This window comes from Aspergillus ochraceoroseus (genome assembly GCF_002846915.1).
Source record: "Aspergillus ochraceoroseus IBT 24754 chromosome Unknown P175scaffold_2, whole genome shotgun sequence".
Classification (NCBI taxonomy): domain Eukaryota; kingdom Fungi; phylum Ascomycota; class Eurotiomycetes; order Eurotiales; family Aspergillaceae; genus Aspergillus; species Aspergillus ochraceoroseus.
The window spans coordinates 2,965,721-2,978,844 of record NW_024468477.1 but is presented as its reverse complement, the minus strand read 5'-3'; the positions used below and the strand labels follow the sequence as shown (position 1 = coordinate 2,978,844).

Genomic DNA, 13,124 nt, shown 5'->3' with positions numbered 1-13,124 from the left:
CCACTGAAGGGCTTAGGATGACCGTCAGGTATTCTTTTCCCGGCATACACCCATTTAATTAATGCTGACAACGCCCCAACCAAACCCCCCAACGCCAGCACTTGGAACCTTTTATCTGATTTAACCCCTGCGGGAAAATACCAATCAATTATTATCACATACGCATACTGCAATACCTCATGGCCAATTATAATTCCATCTCAACCTCCACAAGAACAACGGATCTCTGGGTTGGTTCGTTTATGCGGTGGAGAAATCTCTAGACTGCCAAGAGCCTCCTTAGTCTGTCGGGAACAGGATCTGATATGGAAGGATTGCTTTTTTTTAATTTCTTCTAGACGAGTTGACCGGAATTGTTTCAATTCAGCTGGGTCTGAAAGTGGGTAATACACCGAGAAATGGCAGAGGAAGTTAACCTGTAATTTTCTTCCTCGAATTGCTGGTTTGCGGGCTTCGCTAGTCTCCGCAATAGCAATGACCGGGGGGGAGGGATGATCGAGTTCCGAGGTAGACAGATTTTCCTTGAAAAAAAAATCGTAATGCTGGGTTCTGTATTTAATGAATCGCTTGCTCCTCTGCCTGCTTGGCCGCGCTGTTCTGCAAGTGTCTGGTATCACTCCCATCCGCGAAAATGGCGACTGTGCGACGACTCCAGCAAACCCTTTCCCATATTCAGACACCTCCAGCACCCCAACAACTCTCGATAGTGTATGGGGAAACAGAGCCAGAGCTCCTAGATATCACGCTTGGTGAGCTTTTGGCTCTCCAAAGCCTTCAATGTGGTGACTATGAGTGTCTAGTATTCCCTTGGACAGGGGCGCGGTGGTCTTATGCAGACCTGAATGATGAGGCCGATCGAGTGGCCCGTGGCATGCTGGCCATGGGAATTCAGAAGGGAGATCGCATTGGTATTATGGCTGGCAATTGTGAACAGTATATCTCAATTTTCTTCGCAGCTGCTCGTGCTGGAGCCATCTTAGTAGTCTTGAACAACACGTATACTCCTTCAGAGCTATACTATGCACTTGACCATACAGGTAGGTTGAACTAGCCGATCTTTCATTTTTTTTTTTTTTGAAATACCTGCATGCTAATGATTTCTTGATTTCTTGTTTTGAAGACTGTCGATTCTTGTTCCTGACTTCCCGGATCGGCCGCCATTCTCTAGAAGAAGTTCTAGAAAAACTTGGACCTCAGCCCAGACAGGACGGAACTTCAAAGGCATTGGAGGAGATCATCGTCATTCGCGGGCAGTATAAAAACTTCAGCACATATAAGGATGTCATTGAACGGGGATTGCTGCTTCCAAGCAATGCTCTGCTGGAGCGAGAGGCCGACCTACAGCCGGATGACGTTTGCAATCTGCAATTCACCAGCGGCTCGACTGGAAACCCCAAAGCTGCGATGTTGACGCATCAGTAGGTATACCCCTGCTAAACACCACCCGCAGAATATACTAACAGCACTTTTCTCCTCTACAGTAACCTCGTGAATAACTCCCGCTTCATTGGCGATCGCATGAACCTCACCTCATTCGACATCCTTTGCTGCCCCCCTCCGCTGTTTCACTGTTTTGGTCTGGTACTTGGTATGCTCGCAGTTGTTACTCACGGATCAAAAATCGTCTTCCCCAGCGAAACATTCGATCCCCGGGCAGTTCTACATGCTATATCCGACGAAAAATGCACGGCCCTCCATGGGGTTCCAACGATGTTTGAAGCCATTCTCAGCATTCCCGCACCGGAAAATTTCGACTGCAGCAACCTTCGCACCGGCATTATCGCGGGAGCTCCTGTGCCTCGACCATTGATGAAGCGGTTGTTCGCAGAGCTAAATATGACGCAATATACCAGCAGCTACGGTAGAGGATGCCCTTCCCCGTAATGCTGTATTCGAAGTATACTGACTGACACGTTTCGATTTGTTTAAGGTCTCACCGAGGCATCGCCTACCTGCTTCAACGCGCTTACCACAGATAGCATTGAGACGCGCCTGAGGACTGTCGGAAAAGTGATGCCACACGCGAAAGCGAAGATTATCGATGCGGAAGGTCGCATCGTTCCCGTTGGCCAACGTGGAGAGCTGTGCATGGCCGGCTACCAACTGACAAAAGGCTACTGGAACAATCCCGAGAAAACTGCCGAGAGTCTGATCACCGATATGGACGGAACTACATGGCTGAGGACAGGCGATGAGGCCATGTTTACTCCTGAAGGCTACTGCACGATCACCGGTCGATTCAAGGACATTATCATCAGAGGTAAGTTTATCTTCTTCTTCTTCTTCTTCGCTCGTTTAAACCCCTAGGATCTCGTTAGGAACCTTCGTGATCTATATGCTAGAAAAGACAGTTCTGGCTAACCGCTCAATTAAACCACATAGGCGGAGAAAACATCTACCCCTTAGAAATCGAGGAGCGCTTATCCTCTCACCCTGCTATCGAGGTCGCGTCCGTCATCGGTATTCCAGACCACAAGTACGGCGAGGTAGTGGGGGCCTTCATCGCCGTAGCACCCGAACACCAGGGAAAGCGCCCATCTGACGAAGCGCTTCGAGTGTGGACACGGGAGACACTGGGGCGCCACAAGGCGCCACAGTATTTCTTCGTCTTTGGTGAAGAAGGAGTGGATCGGACTATTCCTGTGACTGGAAGCGGCAAAGTACGGAAGGTGGATTTGCGCAACATCGCGGCGAAGGTTTTGGAGCAGCGCACAAAAGAAAAAAATTAGTTTTTTTACCCCCCCCCGGCCTCATGAACCATAGATATATAGAGAGAGAGAGAGAGATGTATATAATTTTGATGTTATACCCTGCAATTATTCCATTCTGTAAGGTTTGTCTCACTCTGAAGTTTCCGAAGTGTTCTCTAGAAATACTCCTGCAAAGTCCGGTGAGGGGTAAAACAAGAGAGAAAAAACAATAATAATAATAATAATAATAATAATGATTTCGGTGACGTTTATCAATCAGATTAGATGAAGATGAATCTGATTATCTAATCTGATGGAGATGCCAGTTCTGCATACACTTACAGTACGACGGTCGACCCCCCTTTTCCCACCCACCAGAAAGCCTTTCTTCTGCATCCGGTTTCAGCCGTAGCGTGGGATGGTGCAATCTGACAGGTGCATGCGATTTTTTGTCTTCCAATCTCTCTTTATTTCTTTTTTTTTTAATTTTTCTTAATAGGTCCCTTTCAAGGTTCAGCGAAGTGTGAGCTCAAAATATCATATAGTTGTGCGGTTATAAAGTGAAAAGAAATGAATCATGGACTAATATAGATATTTGAAGTGGGCACTTCAAATCTAGATTCTCATCCTTCCATTGCTAGCAACCGACTGTAAATCTTCAGGGTATTTTGTCTGTGACAGGCTCAATGCTGTATGGAAAAGAAGAAATGAAGTGAATCCTGGGCAATCTTGGTAGTGATGGGATGGGTATCAAAATACCAAAGAGTGAAATGTTGAGACAAAGACATATTGTAATCATGACACTGAGGGTGTATTTCAGAAACATTACTGTTATTTTGTAACTTACAGAAACTACTACTTTCCCTATTCTAGTATGCTTCATCTCCAAAGTAAATGCAACACTTGTTTCTAGCCCAAAAAGAAATGACGCATAGTCATACTATTCCTACTAGATATTGACTTAATTTCTAAGACATGCAGCGAAGCACATGTTTTGTGGTGGTAGCAAGAATATACACCCTATTTCCCTCCTTATTCCACTTGGAGTATTATTAATATTTTGGTTTGACAGTCAGAATCTAGGCAGCAATAGCATAATAGCATAGTTATCACCTCTTCCTACAATGTATATTAGGTAATGAGAACACACTATTTTAAAGCATGAAATTCTCCTTCCCAATCTGTGTAAATTTGGGCAACCAAGGAGTAAATCAAACGGGGCAAAATAGCGTCGCCCAGATTTAATCTTTAACCTACCTGCCAGGTCACCCTACCATTCCTACAAAGCTCATTTTCCAGGTTCAGGAGACTCACTTCACTCGGTCACCATAGATGTGCTTGTGCACAGACAAAGAGGGAGGAAAATGATGTTGACAGAATACTAGGAGAGATATGGGCAGCACAGCAAGGATGGTAACCGAGGGGGCCCAGGAATGAGAGTGAATATCAATCAAATGCAAGTCGGAGATTATCATCATATTTTTTCTTATCTCTGACCTTACGAGCAATGAAGTCCGGTCCACCCTTTGTCCAAAAGAAAGGCAGAGACCCATCCCAAAAATATTTCCCGTTGTAGAATCTAGGGTAACGTAACCCAGAATGTTCCTGTGGCCCAAGTATGTTCAAGAACGTCGGACAAGCGCGGCATTGTCTCAACCTTAAGCGGGTAATTCAGTTCCTCGGAAGCAAGAATGGCCATTAGTTAATTCTCTTCGAGGTTTGTCATATTCTTCCACGTCAATCTGATCCACTCCCTTCCCCACGATCCTTTGCCGTAGAGTATGTGATTAAGCGATTGAGGAGATGCTTGCAAGATGCTTGCAATAATAAATGCGGTGGGAAAGTCAGGAAGAAGACATTGAACTGAGCCTTTAAAAGTGAAGGAGGTGAATAGAAAAAGGAGTCAAGTCACACACTTCGAGGGCCTGTGGCTGGTTAAGTGGCTGTGCCGGCCACATCAGCTCGCTAAGAAACTAGTTAAGAAGTAGTTAAGAAGTAGTGAACACTAAAATACGGAGTACTCTAATGTTAATGGAATATAAAAGCGGGGAACGGTGCCATCCACTTATTGGGCAGCCACAAAGCTCCGATTTCGCTGAGATTGTGTCCGACATTCAAGGGTATGTATGCAAAGCCTACATAAAAGACTTAGCACGCTTCTCCAGCATGGCACGATCTTTTTACCTGTGGTGGCATGATGCGTAGGGAGACTCCCTCCTCAGCCAACAACCCTCACACCAATCCCTCCCCCTCCCGAGCCGGTCGTAAACCCCCAACCCAAACTCCCCGCAAGAAACACAAATAACGTGCAAAACACCCCGAATCACAATCTGTGCCCCAGGTCCATACCGGGCCTCTCCAGAGCGCGGCGCAAGCCCGCATTCCACACAGAAGCGCTTCCACGCATCACGACCAGCCCGGCGACGACGGCGCTGGAGCATCCGGTCGGCGAATTGGCTCGCCACCCGGAGACGCAGACAGTACCGACATGCGTAGATGTTTTTTGCGATGGCGTAGGTTGTTTGCTCCGCTTGGAGGAGGTCCTTGTGTCGAGGGGAGGGGAGGAGGTTATAAAAGTAGCGGCAGCTGAGCCGGAGATAAAGAAGATCGGGGAAGAGGAGATTGGTGCTGATGAGGAGATGGATTTCGGGGGGGAGAAGCGTAAGAAATAAGGACATTTATCAGTTATTCTTTTTCTTCTTCTTCTTCTTCTTCTTCTTTCTCATTCAGTGTTGTTGTTTTGCTGGTCGAGGTCGTTTTTGATGTCATGCGCGCCACATCACATGATACATAGGGGTTGACCTGAGATAACTCGAACTACAGCCTCAGAATACTCTCCCTCATCTAGATACTAAACAATGAGAGTGCCTGTGGGCAGATGCAAGGATCTTCTAAACACTGGTATAGTACCTATACCAAGTATTCATACCAAGGAGACCGGGAATAAAGTTCGAGGAATGATAGATTCCTGATCTTAGAATGAAGGCAAGGCAAAAAAAAAACATTTTGGAATCTTTTTTAAAAATATTCTTGTTTATTACACATTGCGCCTGGTCTCATAAGAATAGTAATAATAGCCACAGGAAGAATATAAAAAGCCCCCGACCAACTGATTAAGGATATCAAGTCCGCTTGCCATTTTTCAAATCCCCAGTCACACATCCATCAACACACACATGAAAGCTTAGAGTCGCGTGGTTTTCTTCTCCATCAGTGCGATGAGGTTTCTACTGATGTAATCTGAAATTGCCATATTGGTGATCATAGGATTTACCCCACTAGCACTCGGAAATACAGACGCATCAGCCACATATAATCCTTGGGTGCGCCAAACTTGACCTTCCGGGTCAACAACGCTATTGCGTGCGGATGAGCCCATGCGGCAACTGCCCATCTGGTGTGCACTAGCAAACATAACCTTCTCCGAACTAAGTCCCTTGCGGCGGAACTCGGTAATCCATGCTTGGAGAGCGGGACTGTTGGTTCCATCGGGAGACCCTTCGACGTCTTCTTCGGGTCGGATAAATGGCGGCATATCGCGGAACGATGTGTGGATCTCCTTGGCTCCAGAGATATATGCAATCTTGGCACTCGCAATGAGACCTTCCAGGATGTGCTTGCGATCAAAAGCAGAAACACTGTAGTCGATTCGAACTCGTCCATCATGAGGATCAGGGTAAACACGCCCTGGGTCTCGCTCTTTGGTGAGTGTGATGAATCCCGCCGAGTGGGAGAGTTTCGCCGCCTGAAGTTTGTAGTCGAGCCCATCGCGCCAAGTGAGGATTGGAAGAATTGCCCCCGGAAGCATAGATACGCCTTCGAGCTTGACTCCATGGCCCTTGCCGTCAAGGTCCTCGAACTCGTTGACAACTGTCGTCAGGCAGGCTCCTTCCCAAGGCCGAGTAGCTTCTTGAAAGACAGCCGTTGCGATAGCAACTAGAAAAAGGGAAATTTTCGTTGGTTATGAATCATCAAAAGCATAAGGAAATAGGCTTACCAGGATGAAGATGAAGATTGCGACCAATATAGTAGTTTTTGATGCCACTGCGTAGCAGCAGAAGAGGACTGTGCAGGGAGCCACAAGAAACAATAACTTTTTTTGCTTTGATGATAACCTTTCGCTTAACCGAACCAACTCCCGAGACGCCAAAGTGCGCATCGCGAGATGTCCAGGTGCCGACGACCCCTGATGCAACCTGACCGGCCTTGGTCTTGCTAAAGAGGACCCTGTCTGCTTTAAAGCCCTCAATGAATGTTGCGCCAGCATTTGCAGCATCAGCCAAGAATGTCTCCGTGGGACCTTTCTTTCCGGTTGAGTGGCAGCCTAGGGTGCAGTATCCACAGTAGTGCACTGTTCCACCGGTATTTTGTGGCACAGCTTGCGCTGCATAACCAAGTTGCCGAGCACCCTCGAGGATCATGCGGTTGGCCGGATTGTGCTTGATGAATTTAGCGCTGACTCCCATACGATCGCAGACACGGTCCAAGCTTTTTTGGAATTCCCATGTAGTGAAGAGCGGAAGGCCCTTTTCTGCCCATTCCTGGCGCACGTATCCCTGTGTTTGAAGTGAAGCGGACCAATTGACAGTACCGCCGCCTCCCCAGGTTGATCCATAGAGAACGCCCATTGACCCCTCGTCATTCATAGTAGTGCCGGCAGCATCGAACATATTGTTGAAACCTTCATGGGGCTTCATAGGGAAATGTCGGGATGTGAATGAGTAGGCCTTCTCAGTGACTATCACTCGGTGCCCTGCCTCTGCCAAGTTTTTGGCGGCTACGCTACCACCACAGCCGCTCCCGATAATGACGATGTCGGTTTCAATAATCTCTGGCTTTTCGGATGGGGGGAATTGCAGAAACTCGAATTTGAACCCATCTTTGGGAACACCATGAACAGGAACGAGAGGAACGCCAAGGGTTGCGTAGAGAGCAGGACTAAAGGTCACCCATGTCCTCTTGAAGATCGCCGTAAGAGCCCGGTAAATCGCACGAACCGGTGGTAGCCGGGAGTCGGACCAGCTTTGGAAAATCTGCTCCCGAACATCAAAGGGTTGATTCTGAATTGGAGTTATAGATCCCGTCAGCATGAGGGACCCAGCCTTGGTACTGCACAAAATTAGTGTCAGCGTCAACATTGCCACGAATTACCATGGAGATCCAAAAAGGTGGTACGCACTTCAAGGCAGTCAAGACAAAACTCAGTCCATTTTTCCCTTCCTGATGCACATACTGTGTAAAAAGAAGTTGGAGTGCCTGCCGGACCTTGGGAATAGAGCACAAGCTTTCCTCCAGATACTGTGTTGCAAGGGCAGCTGCATCCGGGCCAGGGATGGTGGCTTTGAGTGCTGAGAGGGCAGAATCCAGCCTCTCCTGTGACACTACCTTGGCTGATCGAGATTTGCGCCCCCTAGGCCCGCGAACAGAAGGAATAACAGTATCTGCCAAGGAAAGCAGGGTCCTCCACTGGAGTTCCGTAAACACCTCTTCTGTAGAAACCGGGGGGAGAGGAGCATCCAAGGGCGTGTAAGGTACAGTTTGTTCCGTCATGGCGAATTTTGGCTACCACAGCTTGGCTAGAAATATAGATAATATGTACAAACAAGCCCAGTCAGTTCTGGAGGGGTAGAAAACACTGGGAAAGAAAACATCGAGAGAGGTAGAAAGCGGGGGTAGAAGAAGGTGATATAGATTGTCAACCAAACAGAGCGCACCTTCCATTGCAGAATGGAGACACTGTTACGGAGTAGAGCAAGAACCACTAAGATAGGAAACTTCTATCCATAAGGGGTAGTGCTTGCGAATTACAAACTAAGCCAGGGGCAACGGCTTCGCTCATTCCCAACATGGGCAGAGGGGCCCGGGGCTCGACCACGAAATCAATTAGCAAACACTCCAACTTCAAGAACCAGAATGTCCAGCCGGGGAAGCTTGTTGCCCTCCTTGCACCGACATATGAAGCTCACTCTGGGATGCGGAGGCTGTAGGATTGGAAGTAAGAGCATGTCCACACGGCGATCAGGTATGAACCGAGGCGAGTATCTCTGCCGGAGACCTAACCGAGTGAAGGAAGATCAGGAGATTTCCAGTGCGTTTCAAGATGCCAGCCGAGTTTCACCAGCGAGACCAAAGTCATGCGAAGATAAACGAATCAAGACTGTCTTCGGGAATGTTTCGTTCGTCTGGATTGTTCTTAAATAATTCCCAGTCCTTGATCTCTTCTCGTCATCTCTTGATCAATTCAGGGTGATGAGCCACAGTCGGGGGTGAGATGCCCAAGTCAGAAGAAACGAGGTCAAGGGAGAAAGCGATGGGGAATAATTAGAGAATCGAATCAAGAAAACACAAGATTCATTTGATAAACGCGACGTTCAACAGATGCAGAAATGAAGTGATTCAAAAACATCCCCAGATCGGAATGTCAGCGCCGAAAGCTCCGGCAGCCCGTGACCGAGGCACCAAATAACTAACTACGACCTCAATCTTTCATTTCTAAGCAAGTCCAGTATTGTCGATTGAGGTTGACAGCGGCTCGAATGGCTAACTGCGATTCCTGTTACTGATCGAATTCGGCACCTGGCTCCTCTCGCAGCTTTCACCTTAATTCCCCAGATCAACCTGGGTGTTGTTATGCTCTTGTGGGGATAATCCTCTCCGCACTCTGTCTGGCCTCTGGGCCCTAGGCCAGCCAAACGAAGGAAGGAAAGAAAGGAGCGATACGCACATGGCAGCAGACAAGTCCAGTTCATCTGGCTGCAATCTTCCGCCCGAGAAGGTCTTTTCGATTCAGATCGGGACAGAGCTTTTCCGGCTCTCGGGCGCGTCAATTGCTTCTGATGGTAAGTTGTTCCGAATCTCATACGATCATTTGTTTTGTGATTGTGGGTATTCTTGGGGGTTGAACTGTTATTGAACGTGCTTCAGCTCCTTCATATTTCTCGCGATTCTTCGAAGAGCAGCTGAGCCAAAATTGCGATGGATCCAATTGCCGCACTTTATACATCGATCGTGACCCGATCACCTTTCACGAGATTGCCAGACATCTGCAAGGTACCGTAGCATAAATAAGGATGCGCATTTACCCCAAAATGCCATGTTTAACCAATGTGCATGAATAGGTTATCATGTCCAACCAAAAGATGGGTCCCAATTTGTGAAGTTATTCGCGGACTCGCAATTCTACAGCTGTATGATCCCTTGTCGCAAAACGCTATCTCAACAGAATCTTAATCTCGCGTTTAGTACCCCGGCTGATGTCCCAATTGTTCGAGTCCGAGATCATTATTCAAATCGGCGACCGCCATTTCCAAATACCCCGGGATATCTTCTCCAACTCAGGCGACTCACCTAACTTCTTCTCTCTCGGCTTTGCAGCCTTCTTTGCGTCTCCCGCTGAAGTCTTCCCCGGGTTGGACCGGCGAGGCCTTCTCCGACCTCCTGCTATTGTTCCTCCGAGTGTCCCAAACCGCGATGGAGAAGTCTTCGCGCAGCTTCTGCATCTGCTCCGTGGCTACCCCCTTCACATTCAAAACGAGGCCCACCGTACTGAACTTCTCCGCGACTGTCGCTACTTTCACCTCCGGGGGCTTGAACAGAAGCTCATTCCGCACCACATCAGTGTTAACCCCATTCGCGGCCGGTCCGAGATCATTATCCGCCTCGAAGATGTCCGTCGATCTGGCATCGACATCGAAACAGACAACGACGATGATACCCGGGTAACATACTCGCGGCCTTTTGTGGACGAACCAGCGCACGATCTAGTCCTCGAAATTGGCGATGAAAACACCCTCATCGACCTGCGGAGCATGCGCCCCAAGTTTCTGAACCTCACCAACGCGCGCGTCGCCAGTCTCCTTCAGATCATCGTGGATAAGAGGAACAGTGTCAGCAGTCGCAGCAGTAGCCAAACCCCGGCTACTAATTTCTCGCAGCAGCCGTCATCAGGTTCTTCCCACCAGAGAACCCCAAGTGCTACCATCCAGCACCCGATCCGTATACAAATCGAAGATGAAGCAGATCTCACCGTGGACGGTGAGCAACAGCTCTTTTTCGACCAGTTCACGGGCCAAAGTCACGTTCCTGACTTTGCGTCAGTCGAACCACAGACAAAACGGCGACGAGTGGAAGGATCGCAATTCGGGAATACTGGAGGAGGAGGTCCTACCTGGATCGTGCGAAACGGTCAGTGGCGCATTTCAATGCAGCCAGGTTCGTCACAGGACAGTCCAGAGTTTGTGATGGCAGCTGTTAAATTGGATGTGTATACGAGCCAGAGAATGCGGAATAAGCGGCAGGCTTTTCTCGGTTCTTAATAATTTCCGTAGGTAACAGGTGTTAGGTGTCCGGAGTAGTTCCGTCACAATATAAACCAATCACTATATAAATATATAATAATATCACTCATAGATACTTCTAATCAGAGAATCCCTCCCATTCTTCTCCTGCGTCCTCTTCGGTCTCTTCAAAATTGTTCCCCTGAGGAGAAGCGCTCGGTTCAACATCGTCAACCTTCTCTACCACACTACTACTATCGCGCACAAATCCTGCAACAAAGAACCCTCCTGTTCCTTCATCGTCACCGGGCCAACACCTCAAACAAGCATCCAGCTCCTCGTCCGACAAATCCACAGACCGACTCTCCTCCGCCCGAATCCCTCTACGCTTCCACTCTCTCAACCCTCGAGGCTGCTCATCCCGCCGCATAATCCGCCATCCACGCCGCTTCGCAACCTCTGAAGACAGAATCCGCTCAACGACAGACTCGTTCTCAATCATGTGGATCGAGCAGGTGCTGTACGTGATGCGCGTCGCAGCAGGGAAACTCAGCGCGTGCTCAACGATGCGGGTTTGTAGATTGGATAGCTTTGTGAGCCGTTCGGGGTCCATAGGTGTATTGCTGGTCAGTTCGTTTTCGTCTGTTGGGGATGACTCTGGGCTAGCATTGTTCCGTGACGGGTGCTCGTCCGATTCATTGCGCTTCCGCTTCTTGCCCTGGTTTTTGCCCTGTGCCAAACCGGTGGACGGCCCCGCTGGGAGGACGAATTTGGGGACGTCGTCGCGGCCGATGATCCCACTTCCGGAGCAGCTGGGGTCCAGAAGGAGACCGGTGACGTTTTCGAATCGGGGGTCTTCCGGGTCGAGAGCGAGGAAGTCCTGGCCGGGGAGAACGGTGGTGATTTTATCCGCGCCAGCCGTAGAAACCATCTTCTGTAGAGTCTTCGCTCTAACCTTGGACGCATCCATAGAGTAAATCCGCGAAGATGGCGCCTTTTCCTTTTCCTTTTCCTTGTTCTTCTTCTTGGTCTTCTTACTACTGCTATAAAGCAATGAAGCCAAATGGGTAGTCTTATTCCCTGGCGCAGCACACCCGTCCAGCAGGTCGCCGCCATCCCATGCCTTATCACCAAGCAACAGATAAGCCGGGAAACAAGAGGCCTTATCCTGGAGAATGATCTCTCCATTCTTATACGCAGATGAAGTCGTAAACTCCACTCCAGGGGGCACAGCAATCAAGTCCGGAACATGTGGATCCAAGCGCATCTTGAATCCTTTCCCCTTCCCCTCTTCCCTCTGGTTATCAACCAACTGGCTCAGGGTCTCGACCTTTCCATACGAAGCAAAAAGAGACGACTCTAGCTGCGCCTCCAGCGTTGTCCGCACATTATTCACCCGCACCCAACGTGGATACACCGCTGCGCTTGCCGGTCCATCTGCGCCCTGAAGAGCCAGTTTCTCTTTGCGAACAGTTTCCTTCAATTCCGGGATTGTCGCGCACCCGCGCCGTACGCGGGCCTTGGCAAACTCGCCCTTTAGCCGAATCTTATGTCTTTCCACCGCTTGACGAAGGGGGTGGGAGGCTGTCGCCGCGATGCCATTTTTGGCGAGGAGCTGATCATGGACAAGAAGGATGGCGAGTAATGGAGAGAGCTATGTAACTCAAAAGGATTCCTAGTCAGTCAGCAGGACTTTCCCCCGTGTTTTTTTTTTTTTTTTTTTGTCTTTCTTGAAAAAAATGAAAACCGGAGATCTTTTCGTCTTTCTTTTTAATAAATGCGCACCTTTGGCTCTGTCTTGAGAATTCCTGCATGCTCAATGACTTCCTTCAGAAGGATGTCCCATTTCGCCGCCTCGACGATAAGCGCATAGATTTGTGCAGGGGCGGCCTTGAGAGTACGCGAATTGTAGAGGCGTGATTTGAATGAGCCACCTGTCGACGAGGGGGCGGTCAGGACCGCAACAGCGTCGTAGTAGAGAGACATGGGCTATATATATATATATATCAAAGCACCGTGATGGGGAATCCTCGTAACAAATTGGAGGGGGGGGGGGGGGTAAAATAGTTGTCGATATAAAAAAAAAATATCCTGGAAAGCGATGTGATGTCTATGTTTGCAGTGTTTGTTTGATCCATGGTATGTAATCTGATCTGGT

The 13,124-nt window shown here is 48.7% G+C and overlaps 5 protein-coding genes across 5 annotated transcripts; 2 read left to right on the top strand and 3 right to left on the bottom strand.

The window, feature by feature from the left end:
- Nucleotides 1-131: 131 nt before the first annotated feature.
- sidI (putative long-chain-fatty-acid-CoA ligase) lies at nt 132-2,729 on the top strand (the record flags this gene model as incomplete). The annotated part of the gene is made up of 5 exons (XM_040898839.1): nt 132-1,037; nt 1,121-1,418; nt 1,482-1,861; nt 1,931-2,260; nt 2,383-2,729. The coding sequence occupies exons 1-5, from the start codon at nt 632-634 to the stop codon at nt 2,727-2,729; spliced, it is 1,761 nt and encodes a 586-aa protein (XP_040754567.1). The 5' UTR covers nt 132-631.
- A 2,008-nt stretch (nt 2,730-4,737) lies between these two features.
- On the bottom strand, nt 4,738-5,807 carry P175DRAFT_0499726 (F-box domain protein). Its single transcript, XM_040896800.1, has one exon. It carries the CDS (start codon nt 5,366-5,368, stop codon nt 4,871-4,873), a length of 498 nt encoding a protein of 165 aa, XP_040754566.1. The 5' UTR covers nt 5,369-5,807; the 3' UTR covers nt 4,738-4,870.
- A 67-nt stretch (nt 5,808-5,874) lies between these two features.
- P175DRAFT_0430936 (uncharacterized protein) lies at nt 5,875-8,240 on the bottom strand (the record flags this gene model as incomplete). The annotated part of the gene is made up of 3 exons (XM_040893449.1): nt 5,875-6,626; nt 6,688-7,799; nt 7,870-8,240. The coding sequence occupies 3 exons, from the start codon at nt 8,238-8,240 to the stop codon at nt 5,875-5,877; spliced, it is 2,235 nt and encodes a 744-aa protein (XP_040754565.1).
- A 1,174-nt stretch (nt 8,241-9,414) lies between these two features.
- On the top strand, nt 9,415-11,005 carry P175DRAFT_0433207 (uncharacterized protein; the record flags this gene model as incomplete). The annotated part of the gene is made up of 4 exons (XM_040893588.1): nt 9,415-9,529; nt 9,809-9,877; nt 9,933-10,576; nt 10,625-11,005. The coding sequence occupies 4 exons, from the start codon at nt 9,415-9,417 to the stop codon at nt 11,003-11,005; spliced, it is 1,209 nt and encodes a 402-aa protein (XP_040754564.1).
- Nucleotides 11,006-11,053: 48 nt separating this feature from the next.
- On the bottom strand, nt 11,054-13,006 carry P175DRAFT_0522227 (rRNA (cytosine-C5-)-methyltransferase RCM1). Its single transcript, XM_040899243.1, has 2 exons — nt 12,752-13,006; nt 11,054-12,620 (listed from the first exon to the last, which is right to left on the bottom strand). The coding sequence occupies exons 1-2, from the start codon at nt 12,950-12,952 to the stop codon at nt 11,106-11,108; spliced, it is 1,716 nt and encodes a 571-aa protein (XP_040754563.1). The 5' UTR covers nt 12,953-13,006; the 3' UTR covers nt 11,054-11,105.
- Nucleotides 13,007-13,124: the final 118 nt, after the last annotated feature.

Excerpts from the sequence above, each read along its gene's own strand:
- P175DRAFT_0499726 (XM_040896800.1), bottom strand. The coding sequence starts at position 5,368 with ATGTCCTTATTTCTTACGCTTCTCCCCCCCGAAATCCATCTCCTCATC.
- P175DRAFT_0522227 (XM_040899243.1), bottom strand. The coding sequence starts at position 12,952 with ATGTCTCTCTACTACGACGCTGTTGCGGTCCTGACCGCCCCCTCGTCG. Across the intron at positions 12,621-12,751 it reads TTCTCAAGACAGAGCCAAAG|CTCTCTCCATTACTCGCCAT; the intron begins GTGCGCATTTAT and ends TGAGTTACATAG.